The sequence below is a fragment of the Squalius cephalus genome (assembly GCF_949319135.1).
Source record: "Squalius cephalus genome assembly, chromosome: 2".
In the NCBI taxonomy this organism is placed as follows: Eukaryota; Metazoa; Chordata; class Actinopteri; order Cypriniformes; family Leuciscidae; genus Squalius; species Squalius cephalus.
In genome coordinates this window covers 36,951,871-36,970,572 of record NC_137123.1, presented here as the reverse complement: position 1 = coordinate 36,970,572, position 18,702 = coordinate 36,951,871, and the positions used below count along the sequence as shown (strand labels likewise).

At 36.8% G+C, this 18,702-nt stretch overlaps 1 protein-coding gene across 4 annotated transcripts in view; it reads left to right on the top strand.

Moving 5' to 3' along the window:
- Nucleotides 1–223: 223 nt before the first annotated feature.
- The window catches only part of LOC307147501 (splicing factor U2AF 35 kDa subunit-like), a 225,512-nt gene continuing 207,033 nt past the window's right edge, over nt 224–18,702 (top strand). Inside the window, exons 1-10 of one of the 4 annotated variants that reach the window (XM_079852251.1) lie at nt 224–315; nt 740–827; nt 10,944–11,010; nt 11,686–11,735; nt 12,458–12,556; nt 12,694–12,827; nt 13,455–13,547; nt 13,640–15,200; nt 15,301–15,347; nt 15,487–15,672. In XM_079852251.1, coding sequence (XP_079708377.1) covers nt 272–315; nt 740–827; nt 10,944–11,010; nt 11,686–11,735; nt 12,458–12,556; nt 12,694–12,827; nt 13,455–13,547; nt 13,640–13,757 — 693 coding nt within the window. In that variant the 5' untranslated portion in view covers nt 224–271 and the 3' untranslated portion in view covers nt 13,758–15,200; nt 15,301–15,347; nt 15,487–15,672. Of the gene's footprint in view, nt 316–739; nt 828–2,468; nt 2,536–10,943; nt 11,011–11,685; nt 11,736–12,457; nt 12,557–12,693; nt 12,828–13,454; nt 13,548–13,639; nt 16,016–18,702 lie in introns of those variants that run through there. The other 3 variants (XM_079852253.1, XM_079852250.1, XM_079852252.1) reach the window with 3 other exon arrangements.

Genomic DNA, 18,702 nt, shown 5'->3' with positions numbered 1-18,702 from the left:
GTGTACCCTATTTTATTTAAATATTTGAGAGATACACGGTTGATATACAGAATATAAGTTGAAACAAATACGTTGTTTTTTTTTTTTGTTTTTTTTTTTTTTGTTAGTAGTTTTCCATTCCATCATCCTAGGTATTCACACTCCATCCCAGTAGGTGGCGGAAATGCACCAAAAGCTGGTTTGCCAACCGCCAATAAACAATAAAGAAGAAGAAGAAGAAGCCGGAAGTTAGGTCATAATGACGTAGATAGCAGATTCGTAGCCGTTCAAGATGGCGGAGTATCTTGCGTCCATTTTTGGTACAGAAAAAGACAAGTAAGCTCTATTGATTTATTTTGTTTCAGCCGTGCAGTATTAATTGATTTATAATCTAATACACCTATATGAACTGTCTGCTGAGTGCTTGCGTCCGGTCTGAACACAGAACAATGTTTTTTTTTGTGTGTGTGTCAGATATAAAGCTTCCGCAGTGGAATCGCACTGGCGCCAATTTCATAAAGTGTTATTTAAATGCATATCATGTACAGACAACATGAGTTGAATGGAATAATTGATTTATGTAGGGTTTCAAATGCAGTATTGTGGCTTTGTCTTTCTATCGTTGTTACCGTTTTAAAATGGTGCAATCTGACAGTGTCTGATCATGTGTCACATTTATGTCAATGTTGATACATTTAGGCCTACGTGTCATATCGTTTTAATGTCTTAAAACAGTCAGTGTCCTTTTTCGTATTTCTAGGGTCAATTGTTCATTTTATTTCAAAATTGGAGCTTGTCGTCATGGAGATCGGTGCTCTAGATTGCACAATAAACCAACTTTCAGTCAGGTATGTTTACACCTCAAACTTTACACTCATGTTTTATTTCTACCTCTGTAAAATGAGTGAAGTTATGTTTAAGTGAAACAACACTTTATTTGTTTCCGATGTAGAATGTTAGTGTGTGATACATTTATAATTGAGCTTATGTGTTACATTTACATTACAATAAATATGCATTCAAATTACTTTCTCAGGGCCATTTCTAAGCACAGGCGAACTAGGCGATTACCATGGGGCCACCAGCTTGAGTGCCTCAACCACTTTAATTTTAGCAAAATATTCACCATGTGCTAAGTAGATTTAAGCAGCTGAATATTAGCATTAAAAAGAAATGTTTTTAAATATTATTAAAAAAAATTGTTATAGGGAAAGGTAGGGAAAAAATATGTGTAACGAAAAGGCATTAGTATGTGATTTTGGTTTTTGTTAGTTTAAAGGGATATTTCACAGAAAAATTAAAATTTTGTCATTAATTACTCACCCTCATGACGTTCCAAACCCTCAAGACTTTCGTTCATCTTCGGAACACAAATGAAGATCTTTTTGATCAAATCTGAGAGCTTTCTGTCCATCCATTGACAGCTACGCAACTTTTGACGCTTTAAAAAGATCATAAAGAGATCATTAGCGGACGGTTAAGTTCAAATTTACTGAAGAGACTCGATCACATTATATGATGAACAGATTTAATTTAGGCTTTTATTCACATATAAACATTGATCAGCAAACATAAACAGAAGCACAACCAAACCTTCTTGATGCGCAAGAACAAACCTCTTGAGAAAGCTCAAATGTGCTGTTTAACACAAGAATGAACCTCATTGGTTCTAGTATGTCAAGCGAACATGCTTGAGGCTCCGTTTACCACAACTGATGTGTGAGTTGATGAATGTTTATATGTGATTAAAAGCTTAAATTCAATCTGTTCATCATATAAAGCGATCATGTATCTTCAGAAAATCTTGGACTAAACTGCTCGATTCATATGGATTACTTTTACCTAGGGCTGCGCGATATGGCTGAAAACTGTATCATGATATAAGTGTTTCATATCGGTCATATCGATAATTATTGATCTTCTTTTTTTTATGACTTATTTAAAATAAGGACCAGGAGACAAATATACTACATTTAAACATTTTTTTATTTTAAACTTAACCTTCCTCTGATTATGATCCCCTCAGTTATAAAGGCAGAAATGTCAACATATGGAACACAACCATGGAAAACACTCAAATAATTAAATATCGCGGACGTATCGCCTGCGATAATTAATGCAATATGGCTCAGCTTGTCAGTTAACTACGGCTCTTTGTAGTAAATGCCGCTCCATCTGAAAGCAGGTGATGGCGATTTACTACTAATCAAGGAACCGGCTTTACTGACGAGATGCGCCTAACAATGTCATGCGATATATCGGCCAGCCCTACCCAGCCCTAGTTTTACCTTCTTTATGAACTTTTTAAAGCTTCAAAGGGTCAGTTGGGTAGCTGTTTATGGATGGATAGAAAGCTCTCAGATTTCTTCAAAAACATCTTGAATATTGGCCCTTACAGACAACTGCCTCAGCCGTTTGCATTTGCAGCTCTCTTTTAAATAGCCAATTGGAAAATATTTATATACATATTTTAATTTCTCCCTTTGCAGACCATCTTGATTCAAAACATCTACCGTAACCCCCAAAACAGTGCACAGACAGCCGACGCCTCTCGCTGTAAGTCCCGCTTTTCCACGAGATAATGCTAGCTTATGGGGTAAGCAAGAAATCCCCATTTTAATCACAGATAATTGAGGTAAAACTCTAGCAGAGGCAGCCTCAGCACTGATACTCTGGACCACTACTGCACATTAGTACATTACACACATAAGTAAAACCTTATCGAAAACCTCAGTGCTGTTTCTATCAAACAGTAAATGTGTTTTAGATTTGCTGTTTTGTAAAAAGTCCCTTAATTTTTGATGCACCTTTTCCACCGACATGATTACTGGCCTGACATGATTCCCATTCTTGAACCGTTTTGCACGTTTTCCCTCCAAAGAAAAAGCAGTTCTGGTTTGGAAAAACTGTTATTGCACCATCCTTTAAAGGGCACCTATTATGCAAAATTCACTTTTACATGGTGTTTGAACATAAATGTGTGTTGGCAGTGTGTGAGCAAAACCACCCTAGAATGATAAAAATCCACCCAGTGTTTTTTTTACAATCTCAATAAATCATAAGCACTGTCTCAGAATGAGCTGTTCTCAGATTCGGCACAATGTGACGTAGAATTGAGCAGGCCCCTCCCACGACTGTTGAGTGACACTTCAGTTTGAGCCTAGACCCGCTCTGAGTGAGCTGGACACAGAGTCCGCCATTGTTCGACGCTTGAGCAGCTGTAGACAAGAATGTCTCCTAAGCGATTAAGGTGTGTTGTTGATGGATGTAAGAATGAACATAGCAGTCTTCATTTACTCCCGTTGTTACTCAAGGATGGATCTGTACTGTTTGTGATCCAGCTTACACTCTCCGGAGCAACAGGCCTAACTTGACTGGACACGGAAGAAATGAAAGTGCGAGCGCGCTCTTTATGACAGCTCTTCGAGTCATTTTACGGATATAAGGTTTACCAGTTTATTTAGCACCCACTGAAAAGGTGTGTATATTTGTTTACTGTTAGTTGTAACGAGTGTTTTGTGTACTTCGCTGTATATGTTGTTGATAATGAAAGGGAGAGAGAGAGAGAGAGAGTTTATGGATAAGACTTTAATGCGCACTTCTTATACTATGTTTATTCAGCTCTTACAGAGATTCTCTGGAGTAAAACTAACGCTCATCTTTTGTGTGATGTACAATAAACTTCACTGAACTCGTCAGTATATTTTGGTCATCATTCGGATGGGTTTTTGCTACAGCAGGCTTGTATTAGTGGATAAAAGCAGATGACAAATAAGTTATAACCATAATTAAACTAAACTATACCTGTTCTTTGTCCATACAGCATATATTCTCTGGCTCTGTGGGCATTATTGTCCGACTCCGAGTCGAATTGAACACCGCAACTGAGAGTTTCTGTTCTGATATTATCAGATGAGATTGTCCTGACTCTGAGCGCGAGCTCGTGAGGCTCCGCCCCCTGTGCCGTGCAGCAGCAGTTAATTTGCATTTAAAGGGCACACACTAAAACAGCGTGTTTTTCTGAGCCCCAAAAAATTACAATTTAAACATGCTGTAAAAAATGATCTGTTGGGTATTTTGAGCTAAAACTTCACATACATACTCTGGGGACATCAGAGACTTATTTTACATCTTGTGAAAAGAGTCATAATAGGTGCCCTTTAAAGCTTTCTTATCTGGAACCAGGGGTCTCAGTAGTAAAGATGCGCGAACAGTGATCCTAAATGTGAATGTACAACAATTTCCTAAACAATCCAACAAACGTATTATTTCACAAATATCCTTTTATAGTTCAGAAGAAGTATAGCACTTATCATGGGCAAGCATATAGGATACAGTATTTCCCATTACCTAGACTGTGGCAGCCCTGCCATAGTCTAATCTGTCTAATCCAAACTATTACAGGGTTTTTCCTGGCTCAAAACGAGGCGGAGGTGGTAAAATCCTGATCATCTATTTTAATAGTAAGATAATTAAATTATTATTTTTCGTAGACCATCATATAGCTTACTGTTTCCCCACAGTATTTTTGTGGGTGGAGCTTGGTACCTCTAGGGGGGTCTGGGGGCATGCCCCCCGGAAGAAAATTGTGTACATTTTAAAGATAAATTCATTAATCTGGTGCACTTTGAGTCACCCGAATCCGCTGTTAAAAATAATCCACCCGCCAACCGCCCAAAATATGATATTCTTTGATTTAGATATCTGTATCTGATCATCACATTACAATTATTCAAATTCTCAGTGTTAAGCATGATGATATGGTAACATATCACACTGAAGTAGGCTGCTTTAAAATTAACATTTATTTAAAATAAAAGTTCTTCTTTTGGCAAAATTACATTTCCTTAATAACCTAAACAGAGGCTTTACTCCCGTCAAACTTAAATTGTCAATGTTTCATTACATCACTGTTGGAAATCACTCCCTTGTTATTTTTTTATTTTATTTTTTGATATTGGCATTTTAATCAGGGCATTTGTCCGGTTGGGCAAGTACAATTCTCTCTCACTTGTCCCTTAAAAAAAAAACAAAAAAAAAACGTGTCCCGGACAGGCGTTAATGTCGATCCCTGTTAAGTTTTCCCTGATTGGGTTTCCCTGAAGAGAATTACGTTGTTGAAAACAAAAGTAAAAGAGTAACGCACGTTCATTGCGTTTAACCGTGATGAGAGTTCCGTGTCTTTATTGAACTCAACACATTATAATGATTTATCTGTCATCCACCCTCGATTAATTGGAATGTTATGTTTTTATTTCTTGGCTCGCCCGACCTGCGGATTATGATGATCCGCGCAGCACTATTGGTTAATCTATACGGTTTGAGAATGGACACAGGCCGGGAACCCGCAACAGAACCATCACGGTGGAAAAAGTGTATCTGAGCATGTGACTGTCTGTCCGAGTTTTGTCGAGAGCCGGAGGCGGCATGAAATTTGACGGAGGCGGCCGCCTTGTAATTCTCTATGCAGGAAAAACCCTGTATTATTTGTATAATAATAATAATAATAATAATAATTATTATTATTATTATTATTATTATTATTATTATATTCAGATTGTAAAAACAACAGTGTAAATGTATTAATGTTGACGGAGACACTATATCACAACTAAAGAGGTTTGAATTCAGGTACAAATCATTCAAAATACGTTTTACTCTGTTAAATTTTGTCACTGAAAATGTGTTGGAGCTCTTAATATTGCTCTCAAAAAGTGCACCAGAGAGCTCAGTCCGGTTTTCTATGCGCACACAGAGAGCCGCCTTTCAGACGTCAGCGCACAAGCTCTCTTTCGCGTCTTTCTGCTCTTGAACAAACAAATACACACAAAATTGTCAATGTCAGTTTTGCAAGTAGTTATGTAAACACAGTCGGTTATGTCTTAAGTGTATTCAGCCTTAAAGTGACAGCAGCCTAATAACCTGTTGTCTGTCATTAATGAAAATTAAATGACAAAAGAAAGAGAAAATCTCAATGTTCTTGACTGTATAACTTTGAAATCTTTAATAAGTATTAAGAAAAATCTGCATAGGCCTATATCATTAATTGAAAAGAAGACCACGTTCTTGTTTCTTAATGAGAAGTGGTTTTATTTAATTTAAGATAAATAAAGACATGTTATATGTCACAGCAGTTAAATCTGTGTCTGTATTGCATGTTCAATCCTTAATATCATTCATATTACCAGGTTAATAATGTTTCTGGAAATATTAGAGAAATTATTAATTGATGCATTATAATTGAACTAAACCTGTTAGATTAGAGTAGATTTACTGTAGATTTAGTCGACTAAAATCTTATTTTATTTAGTTGTCTAAAACAAACAATTCAGATGACTAAAACTAAATGGTATTTTAGTCGGAAGACTTAAACTACAAATAAATACAAATTTGCTGTCAAAATTAACACGGCTCTACTTGCAATATGTTGTTCTACAGAGATACAAGAGAAATTAGTGAGCTTGCAACTATCGAAAAAGAGTAGGAGTTATGGACAGAATGCTGAATGCCTAGCCACATAAGACCTGTTATGGCACATTTGATTTTTTTGGCCAGTTTGTGACAGGCTCCCAGATTTCATGAAAACCAGCAACATATTGATGGAAAATGGGTATAAGTGTTGCTGGGTTTGTTTTGATTCCTACCTAGCAGAGCTATTTTTTATTTATTTAATGTCAAGGTAAGTATGTAAGACTACTCAGTGCCACTCATCTTTATTTCCCTCCAGTAAAGGACTCAGTACTTTGAAAAAAGCAGATGTCATGTTTTTATTTTGGACATAACTCATTGTTTTGGACATTTAATGATCTGCATGAGTTTATTTAGAGCCCTTGTTTAAAATGTTTTAAATAAGCTGTACATATTTACATTATTGTTTACAGAAGATAGTCTTCTGCTTCAACAAAAGCCTGAGACCTTTACGTACAGGTTCTCTTGTCATTTTGGATGGATCTCTGACCTGTCCTGCTGACCCCACTCTTCCCAATTCACTTGTTTTCATTAATTGCCTAATTTATAATGTTGATATCCCATGTGGTCTATTACGGAGCCCTAAAGGGACGTGGTGTTGGAAAAAATTTTAGGTTGGGAGATTTTTTTTTTTTTTTAATCTTTTGCGTTCCCCCGAGAAACTTTGCGTTCCCACGCAAAACTTTTGCGTTCCCTCGCAAAGATATTTGCGTTCCCACGCAAAGTTTTGCGTTCCCTCGAGTTTTGAGCTCGGACAGACACTTCCTGTTTAATGTCCCGCTGGCAGTGTTTCAGAGCTCCGTACGTTAATGTTTCATAGTGTTTGAACTTGGACTCAAATATAAAGATGCGGTCAGTGCTTAACTCAAGGAGTTCAGTGAAGCTGGCAATATTCACATAGGCTATTCGAACTTCCCTATTCTTGAGCTAAACGTTGTTAAAGCACAAAGGACACCTATTTACAATCACAGTAACTTAGACAACGAACTACAACACAATTCTCATCAAGACGAGCTTTATAATATTAATTTGTCTCTAACCAGACGAATGAGAGACAAGTCCAAATAAGGGGCCATCTGTAAAGTGCAAATCCCACAACCCTTCTGCACATTTTATATTATTGAACATATTCAATAGCTTCACTGTTATGGAGAGAGAATTGTGTCTTTATTACATGCGAGAAAATAAATGATCTGAGAGAAAAAAAAAGTTTGAGAGAAAAAGTTATCACACTGATAGCAAAAAATAATAATATTTGAGACTAAAAAAAGTTTTGAGAGAAAGTATTTTCTCATAGAACATAAAAAAATATAAATTTGAATTTTTTAAAATTATTTCTGAGAAAAAAAAATCTCTCTCAAAATACTTTGAAAAAAACTGTCAAATATATATATTTTGCTATCAGTGTGAAAACATTTTCTCTAAAAAAAAAAAGTGTTTCTCTCAAAACGCTTTTCTTTGCTCTCGATGCAATTTCTTGCTCTCGTGTCAGGATTTTGCTTTCACTGTGAAAATTGTGTCATGGGCGGGGCCACGTTCCTATTGGCCAGTCGGGTGAGCATCGTCTTGTCTTGGGAGTCGAACTGAATCATTATACCATTGTTCGGTTCACCGGCATAGATGTCGCCTCTGCCTTAGTTGAGCACGGACACTCCAATGTTTGGGTAAGATGATTCACGGTGATCTTAGATGATCACGGACGTATTGCCTGCGATAATTAATGCGATATTGCTCAGCTTGTCAGTGAACTACAGCTCTATGTTAAATGCCGCTTCATCTGAAAGCAGCTGCGATGGCGATTTACTACTAATCAAGGAACCGGCTTTACTGACGAGATGCGCATAACAATGTCATCCGATATATCGCCCAGGCCCAGCCCTAGTTCATCGTATACAACCTCCTGTACAGTCTTACTCAGACTCAGAATAAACTATTTTGTTTTAAGGTCAATATGATTACATTTCATTGTGTGTGTGCGAGTGAGCGATTGTGTGTGCGCGAGTGAGTGAGCGAACTACAGTGTGTTTGTGTGTGTGTGCGTGCAAGTGAGTGAGCGAGCACAGTGAGTACAGTGAGTGCTCTTGTTTTCATGACAACTGAGGACATAACACACCTGCATATGAGGACACTCGGAAAAATGAGGACATTTTGGGGGTCCTCATTTTTCAAATGGCTTAAAAAACATACTAAGCAGTGTTTTTTAAAAAATGTAAAAATGCAGAATGTTTCCTGTGATGGGTAGGTTTAGGGATAGGGACAGGGTAAGGGGATAGAATATACAGCTTGTGCAGTATAAAAACCATTACGCCTATGGAATGTCCTCACAAAGTTTGTAAACCAGACATGTGTGTGTGTGTAGGCCTATGTGAGTGAGTGAGTGCATGTATGTGTGAGTGAATGTGTGCGTGAGACGGCTCGCGGTGACTGGTCGGAAAGCAACGTGTAGTCTGACATATTTCTTGTCCATCCACGACATGACAAGATTTTTAGGAGTCAAAATCGTGTAATCTGACACCGTGACTATCGTAACAGACACAAAAATCTTGTAATCTGAACCAGGCATATGATCACCGTGAATCATCTTACCCAAACATTGGAGTGTCCGTGCTCAACTAAGGCAGAGGCGACATCTATGCCGGTGAACCGAACAATGGTATAATGATTCAGTTCGACTCCCAAGACAAGACGATGCTCACCCGACTGGCCAATAGGAACGTGGCCCCGCCCATGACACAATTTTCACAGTGAAATCAAAATCCTGACAGGAGAGCAAGAAATTGCATCGAGAGCAAAGAAAAGTGTTTTGAGAGAAACACTTTTTTTTTTTTTAGAGAAAATGTTTTCACACTGATAGCAAAATATATATATTTGAGAGTTTTTTTCAAAGTATTTTGAGAGAGTTTTTTTTTCTCAGAAATAATTAAAAAAAAATCAAATTTATATTTTGTATGTTCTATGAGAAGATACTTTCTCTCAACTTTTTTTTAGTCTCAAATATTATTATTTTTTGCTATTGGTATGAAAACTTTCTCTCAAATATTTTTTTTTCTCTCATGAAATGCTTTTTTGCTATCAGTGTGATAACTTTTTCTCTCAAACTTTTTTTTTTCTCTCAGATCATTTATTTTCTCGCATGTAATAAAGACACAATTCTCTCTCCATACACTGTGATCACACTGTACTGTCACCAAACTCAGTTCACACATCACTGCTCTCCTGCTGGTTATACTACATAGTTTGATTTAAAAAAATGCATAATTTTTATAATTATTTATTATGAAATAAAATCAATAACTTAACCCTTTTTAGAAAATGTATTATAAATAACTTCACACTGTTATACAGTGATGCCATCAAATTCAGTAAGCAAATATAATGCAAAAGCTGCATACAGTACCAATATAGTTTGTGTAAAGAATAGGCCTACTTACTTTTTTTATGCGCAATTACTTCCCAAACTAAGTGTTGTAGGCCTATAACCAACATTAGAACAGTGATGTTGTGAGCTAAATTTGGTGTGTTACAGTGAAGTTATTGAATATTTTTCATAATATAAAATGTGCAAAAGCAGTGTAGTATGACCAGTGGGTCACCATTGATATGTAAACTGAATTGGGTGGTACTACAGTTTGTAACATTGAAGTCAATGACTATTTTTGACTGAGTTGATGCTGTAGTCGTTTTTGGGTTATATTGCACTTTGCAGACGGTCCCTTTGAACTTGTCTCTGCCGCATGCTCATAGAGATCCATTTAGCCTATATTATAAAAGCTTGTTTTGATGATAATTGGGTTGTTGCTCGTTGTCTAGGTTACTGTGATTGTAAATAGGTGTCGTTTGTGCTTTAACCATGTTTAGCTCAAGAATAGGGACGTTCGAATAGCCTATGTGAATATTGCCAGCTTCACTGAACTCCTTGAGTTAAGCACTGACCGCATCTTTATATTTGAGTCCAAGTTCAAACACTTATGAAATGCTCCATTAACGTACGGAGCTCTGAAACACTGCCAGCGGGACATTAAACAGGAAGTGTCTGTCCGAGCTCAAAACAGGTTTTGCGTGGGAACGCAAATATCTTTGCGAGGGAACGCAAAAGTTTTGTGTGGGAACGCAAAGTTTCTCGGGGGAACGCAAAAGTTTTGAGAGGGAACGCAAAAGATTTAAAAAAATAATAATTCTCCCATCCTAAAAATTTTTCCACCACCACGTCCCTTTAGGGCAGGGTTCACCAATCTCGGTCCTGGAGGGCCGCTGTCCTGCAGAGTTTAGCTCCAACCCCAATTAAACACACCTGAACCAGCTAATCAAGGTCTCACTAGGCATACTAGAAACTTTCAAACAGGTGTGTTGGAGCTGGTTGGAGCTAAACTCTGCAGGACAGCGGCCCTCCAGGACCGAGATTGGTGAACCCTGCTTTAGGGGCTCCGTAGTCTATAGACCTGGATGCTAAACAGTCTCAGAGTTTATTTTTCAAAAATGCACATTTTGTATTTCAGACTATTGTCCTCATGAACATATACCGTAACCCTCAAAACTCTGCCCAATCTGCTGATGGTTTACACTGTAAGTTGTCCCCCCACTCGCTTGCAGGAGTCTGCGGCATTGAACATTTCTTTACCACTTCTTTACCATTTCAAACGCATCCATAACAGTGTTCAATTATTTAATCCCTTTTCAGAAACTATTTTTGGAAAATACACTTTTCACAAATACTTCTAAAATCCTTTAGTTGTTGTACCATGTCCATATGTTTAGAGGTACCTGTATAATGAAGGTTTATTTATTCCAGGATTTAGATTTTGCAGACACTTTATATCCACAAGTATGCATCACACTTAAAAACATTTGCTTGGGAATTGTTTGAGTAATGTATAACAGTGAGACTTATGAGATGTAAAGTTGTTTATCAAGGGAACAGACATGGCTTTGACCTGTATTATTATTATTATTATTATTATTATCATTATTATTATTATTGAATAAATACTAAGGCTTACTGTGCCTGACATAGAATAAAAATAATAAATATGTTATAGTTCAATATCAAGTCTGATGATCAACAGATCATATAATGTTTTTTTGTTTTGTTTTGTTTTTTAATACTATCCAGTTTTATGGTGGGCCAGTTAATCTAGAATTGTATTACTTATTTGCATGCAATGGTGGCTATATATCAAAATATCTTGCCCTCTGATACAATTTGCAGTGTTCTAATTGTATTAAAAAAATTGTTGCTAGGTGCTGTTAGTGATGTGGAAATGCAGGAGCATTATGACGAGTTTTTTGAGGTGAGTTTTCATCATGGATGAGCTTTTTTGGCTTCATTAGACCGGTGGACCTGATTTAAAAATTACTTGATGTTCCAAGGGGCAAAATCCCACACAAGTAAACTACACATTTACTATTAATGTGCCCTACTAACAACTACTTAATGTGATATCCCAACAAGGACAAGACTAATATTTACACTTAGATGAAGCCATTAAAAGCCATGCTGGTTGGGTGATGGAGAAATCGTGGCAACCCAAGGTTTTTAGTTGTGGAGGTCTGAGTGGCACATTTTACAGTAGCTCTTTCTCAGTTTTTTTTTACATAATTTTTATTTTGTGATATCAACATTTTTGTGTTGTGCTTATAATGCATCACAATACTTATATTGTATTATAATACTTATATTATGATACTAATTATTAATAAGAATCAGTTGTTAAATGAAAGTGAGAGTTCACCCAAAAATAAATTGTAATCACATTTACTCTCATTCATGTCCTTCCAAAACTGAAGAAAATAACTTTATTTATTCTGTGGAATAAAAAAGTAGACAATTTGAAGAATGTTAGCTATTTTTTCCAAAATATCTTCTTTTGTGTTACAAAGAAGAAAGTAATTCATTTAGGTTTAAACATCATGTGAGAGAGTAAATGATGGCGGAATTTCTTTTTTGGATGAACTATCCTTTGAAGTAGTTACTCCTACATTTTGTAATGCTGGTTGTTTATGATTTCAACAGGAAGTCTTTACAGAAATGGAGGAGAAGTATGGAGAGGTCGAGGAGATGAATGTGTGTGATAACCTTGGTGATCATTTGGTTGGAAATGTTTATGTGAAGGTACACATTTGCTTGATTAAAAGACCACTTTATAGAATATTTAATTTCAGTATTTCAAACAATGAAACTGTAACAGCCTGCATTCAAATTAGACTAGGAGAGGTTTAACCTTTTCTTTTGTTTTACTGTCTTAACAGTTTCGGCGTGAAGAGGATGCTGAAAAGGCTGTATTGGATTTGAATAATCGCTGGTTTAATGGCCAGCCGATACATTCAGAACTTTCCCCAGTTACAGACTTCAGAGAAGCCTGCTGCAGACAATATGAAATGGGGTCAGTGTCTAACAAAACATTTTAATATAATATGTCACATTTTAAGGCACATATTAATGACTGATTTAATCTTTTTAGGGGGGAGGGGGGTTCTTTATTAATTGAATAATTCATAAATAAAGCATTTAAGGGAAAGTGGAAGTGTTTAGCTGCTTACATTTTAGCTCGCACTCTTTCACTTGAAGCATTGCACAACTGAAGCATTGCCTTTAATTTATGTTTGGCTTAACAATCTCTGCCTTTATGATTGGCCATCTCAATCATTTTGAGACTGATGAGTGCTGTTAGACTGCTGAGGCGGACCAGCCTAAAAATGTCAATTTTAAAAATGTTGTCTTCCTAACAACAAGCGAAGCAATGCATAGTGGAGTGCAAGAGAGCTGCATTAAAAATATCAAAGAATGGGGGGTTGGGACAATTTAGTCATATATATTGTCCAAGTTGTCTACCTCATGATTGTCGTGGTCCTGTTTTCATTCTCTTGCTTTGTGCCTAAGTGGATAACTTAGTGATGTAACACTAATGCTAGTGTAAAACTAGTGTTGACATACTGAATTTCATGAAATAAATAAACTTGGTTTTATGCTGTAATAGCAATGTTTTGTGCTGTATCTCGTCTCACCACAGGGAGTGCACTAGAGGTGGTTTCTGTAATTTCATGCACTTGAAACCCATTTCTCGAGAACTCAGGAGAGATCTTTATGGACGTCGTAGGAAAAGGTACTAAAAACCTTCTTTTTCAAAGGCAAGACTTGTCCCTTTAATTGGAGTTGGCAATTTTGTTGTAACGTAAATTAATTTCTTTCCATTAGACCTAGTTCTCAGTCAGGGTCTCGTGAAAAACGTTCTCGTTCAAGGGATCGTAGCCGTGGAGGTCGTGAACGGGAGAGGAGGAGATCAAGAGATCGGGAACGTTCTGGAAGATTTTGAGCCTTTTGAGATTTTGATGCCTTTGTTTTATTGTTTGGTGTTTTATTGCAATCAATGACCAGCATTTGTTTGAAACATCAGATGTCATCTTGTCACGTGCTTGAAGCCCTTTTTTTTTTTTGTCCTTTTGTGTTTCTTTACTTTTTTTTTTTTTTTTTTTTTTTGTGTACAATTAAAACGTTTCTCAATAAAAGTGCATTTTTATTAATTGTCCCAGTCAAAAGTTTACTGTTTATATGTTTGGGATTATTAAAAGCTTATTCAACATTAATCAGTTCTGCAGGGGCCTGTTTCAGAAAGGAGGTTCAACCAACTCTGAGTTAAAACTTGAACTCTGAGTTGACTTACCCTGAGATGGGAAACTCTTGAGTTTTCGGTTACAGAACAGCTGAAATGAGTTAGTTCAATCAACTCTGAGTTAAGCGCGTGCACCACAACTATAAAAAGCCATTATCAATGGAGCGCAGAGATTATGAGTCACCATGGCAACAGCGCCAGACAAAAAGCGGTCTGCCTATTTCTCACCAGCAGAACTGGATGAGCTTCTACAAGCACATGGAGAGTATAAACACGTATTATTCTATTTTTTTTTTAAATATCGGCTCCAGCAGCGAAGGACAGAGAGTTAGCAAGGGAGAAAATAGTTGCTTGAGTCAATGCGTAAGATTACATTTTAATTACTGTTATACAGTGATGGGTGTAGTTAATTACCAAGTAATCTAAATAATTTAATTAAAGGGATTACTCTTAATTCGCCTATAATTTAAAGTAAAATCTGATGTAATTGCATTAGACTATAGAACAATTCTGTATATTTAACATACATTTTTAAGAGGTATATTTTTAATGTAACCTCCCTATACACACTTTGGTCAATTCAAGAATAATTCATGCAACTGTATATTGTTTATTTGAAAGCATTAAAAGTGCAGTTTCTTGTCTCTCCTTGTATTGTTCAAGTGGTTGAGGTTGATATGGGAATTAGTAATAAGTAGACCAATACTTTCTAAAGATTATCATTACATTAATCTAATTATTAAACCTAATTTTAATTTTCATGTAGGTGCAATCCTGCAGGTATAAAAAGAACATGGCAGCAGCTGAAAATTAAATATAAAAACATAATTCAATCAGGTAAGGCTTGAGCATATCATGGGTGTAGGTTGCCAAACATTTGACACATTAAATAACTAAATAGCATCCAGTGTCTAGCAGTGCAGCAGCATTTTTGGCTGAGGGAATTCCTGGAGGGACTTCAGAGCCAGTCACTCCCAAAGATCCAAGGGCCTTCATAAAATGTAAGAGGTTTACATATGTGTTACTTTTTATATCGGCTATTTTTGATATTTCCATTTATTTTACTTTGGGTTGGGTTTTTTGTTGGTCCCAACAGATTCTGATGGTAATATCTGTCTTTTGGAGCATCCTGTCCCAACAAAACCTGTAAGTAGTAAGTTGTAAGTAGCCTACGCCTACTCTATACACTAGAAATTATGACAAATAGTGTTATAAAGTGTACTCAACCAAATGCTCATCTTCACAGGACGATGGGGATAAAGAGTTTCTGCTGGCACAGAGAGGCCTACAGAGGTAATGTTAATATTATGTGTCTACCCATCAAACAATCTACACATTCAGATTTTTTCACATTTTTATGTGGAGTAGCCTGTAGAATCTAAGTTTAAATCTAAGTATAAATGGACATTCTTATCTCTCTCCCCACCCCCAGAGTGTGGAAGAACAGCAGGAGGAGGGTCCATCAACTTCTGTTGCACAGATGAACACAGTTCAGTGATTTTCAGTAAATACCACAGTTTAATTCTGTAGAATTTGTTTAGAACTACATTATGCAGCTCTAATCTACTACTGTATTTCAGTTGCCAGTTAAGGAGTTATATAGACTTCATCTTATTTAAAAAATTGAAAAAAAAAAAACAGCAGTAAAAACAGCAATGAATAAATTTACTGAAAGAGTGAATGAGGTGTTTAAACACCGCTTCCTCTTTAAAAATGGGGAGGAGGCCGAAAGAAACTTTGGGTTTACCGAAGAAAACCTGCTCCCGACCAGGTTAGGTTCACAGAGTAAATTACCATGGTAACTAACTCTGAGTATAAGTTACCTCTCTTTCAGAAACGGGCTTGACTTACTCTGCTTTCTCAGGTTTGACATACCTCCCATTCTGAAACAGAAAACCCAGAGTTTCCGGGTTAACATACTCAGAGTTTTCACTTAACCTCACTTCTGAAACAGGCCCCAGGTCTTCAGTGAAGTGTTGTGGGTGTGAAAGGAGGTGTCACACTGAAGTTCATTATTCATTGGTTATTATGTGCTTGTCCATAAAATGCAGTGGTATCAGTTTGGAGACAATAGCACTTCATTAAGACCAGGAATTATGTTTGCCTTTGTAGTATAGGTAGGGACCCTTACTTTAAATTACAGACTCTTTTGAAAGTGAACTACTTTTTGAATCAAACTTTACTTGGGCAGCTTTTCCTTTGTCAATTTGTGGATTACATCACTATTGATTGGACTTTTTGCTGCAAACAAAGTCAAGAGGCCTCTGGGCCATCAGGCCTCAACAGGACTAAGAGCATAAAAACATTCTATCATCGCCGTCCTGTATCATCCACTATTGGGAAATTGGGGTAAGGACAGTATCAGTGTTAAACCATCATTGGGGTACATCGTGGTAAGAATATCATGCCTCCCAAGAAAAATACATCATGTGAGGATGAATCTGCTGTTACCATGGCCATGGTCACACAATTGTTGGAGCAGCAAAAAGAATTCTACAAGGAAATGCTAAACCTGCAGCAAGAGAACTTCAAAGGTTTCATTCAAGTGATGATAGATGGAACTAATAAGAGGCTGGATGGCGTTATAAAAGACGTCCAGGAGCTGAAGACAAGTTTGGAGTTCACACAAAACAAAATGGAGGAGGAGACGTCAGGGCACAAGGAAATTGAAGCTAAAATAAAATCCTTTGAAAGCGATATTATGAAGTCAAAACAGGACATTGATGAATTGCTCACAAAGATGGATTACATTGATAACCAACATAAAAGGAAAAATATCATCATTGATGGGATATCTGATGTTGGAGGAGAAAAATGGAATGAATTGGAGCTTAAAGTTCAACAAATGTGCTTTAGTAATTTGGAGCTTGATTGTACCAAGATTGAGATGGAGCGGGTCCAGAGGATTCGTCAGTACCAAGAGGGGGGAAGGCCAAGAAAAATCATGGTGAATCTGCTGCGGCTAAAAGACAAACAGCATATCCTCTCTTCTGTTAAAAAGCTGAAGGGGACCAACATCTATATAAATGAGGATTTCTCTGGGGCAGTGCAACAGAAAAGAAAAGAACTCTGGCCAAAGCTGAAGGCTGCGAGGGAAAGGGGTGAAAGAGCATGGCTGAGGTATGACAAGTTAGTCATTGGGCCAAAAGATGGACATACAGAAAATGTATAACTTAAAGGGCACTTTAGAACCTGAAGCATGTTATTTTTAAATTATCTGTACATTTTTACATCTTTAGCTATGAATATAGGCAGAAAGAAAATACAATCATCTTTGCTAAAGTTTTCTAAAAAGGGTCTAGTCCTGGCCCACTTAAACATATGTAGCCTCAGAAACAAAGTTGATGAAATAATTACACTTTGTCAATCGGAGAATATTCATATCTTAGCATTGACAGAAACCCATTTGGATGACAGTTTTGATAACTCTGTTGTTGCAGTTGATGGCTATAACCTGTACAGAAGAGACCGGGATAAACATGGTGGAGGTGTAGCATTATACATTAAAGATAGCATTGTAGTCCTGCCAAGAAATTATATAATGTGTGTTGATATTGAAATAATATGGATACAGATCCACATCCCTCACTCTAAGCCCTTTTTAGTTGGATGCTGTTATCGCCCCCCAAGCGCTCATGTAAGTTACTTAGACAAAATATGTGAAATTGTAGATAGAGTGTCTGATGAAAGTAAAGACACTTTTCTTTTAGGGGATTTTAACATAGATTGGTTTTCCAAATTTTGTCCCTTACGCAAAAAAACTGTCCTCAATGGCCAGCCTCTGTAATTTCACCCAGCTTGTTATTCAGCCCACTAGAATCTCTGTAGGTATTGATGGCAGGAATACATCTACATGTATTGATCTGATATTCACTAATATACCAGAGCTTTGTTCACAAACAGTTTCCAAAGCTGTGGGGTGTAGTGACCACAATCTGATCGCTTTATCAAGAAAAACTAAATTGCCTAAATCTGGAGTCAGAATTGTTCTCCGCAGGTCCTTTAAAAGGTTCAACCCAGATCTATTTATATTAGACACCAATAATATGCAATGGTCAGATGTTCTTGAAGAACAGAATGTCAACACTGCTTTAAATATGTTTATGGATAAATTAATGAAATTGGTTTAATATGCATGCTCCCCTTAGGAAAAGGTCAACAAGAAGTAACAGTGCTCCATGGCTGGACAATGAATTGAGATCATTGATGCTTCAAAGGAATAAAGCCAAAGCAGTTGCTCAAAAAACAGGGAAGCCTGAAGATAGGAAGACGTACTGCACACTAAGAAACAAAGTCACAAAACTAAATCATAGTAAAAAGAGTGGTTATTTTAAACAGAAAATTTATAACTCTGTGAATGATGGGAAAAAACTGTGGAAAATATTGAATGTATTAATGTGCAAGAAGCCAAAGCCATCCCCAAAATTTGTTGAATGTGAGGGGCAGTTCATTACGAAGCCACATGATATTGCAAATTATTTTAACAATTTTTTTACAAGAAAAGTGGATGATTTAAGATCTGACATGAACAAAACTGACAATGACGCATGCCGGAAATTGTTTGATAACATAATGCAGGGCAAAAACTGCCATTTCCAATTCAATACTGTAACTCAGGATGCCGTAGAGAAGCTGCTACAGGGTCTAT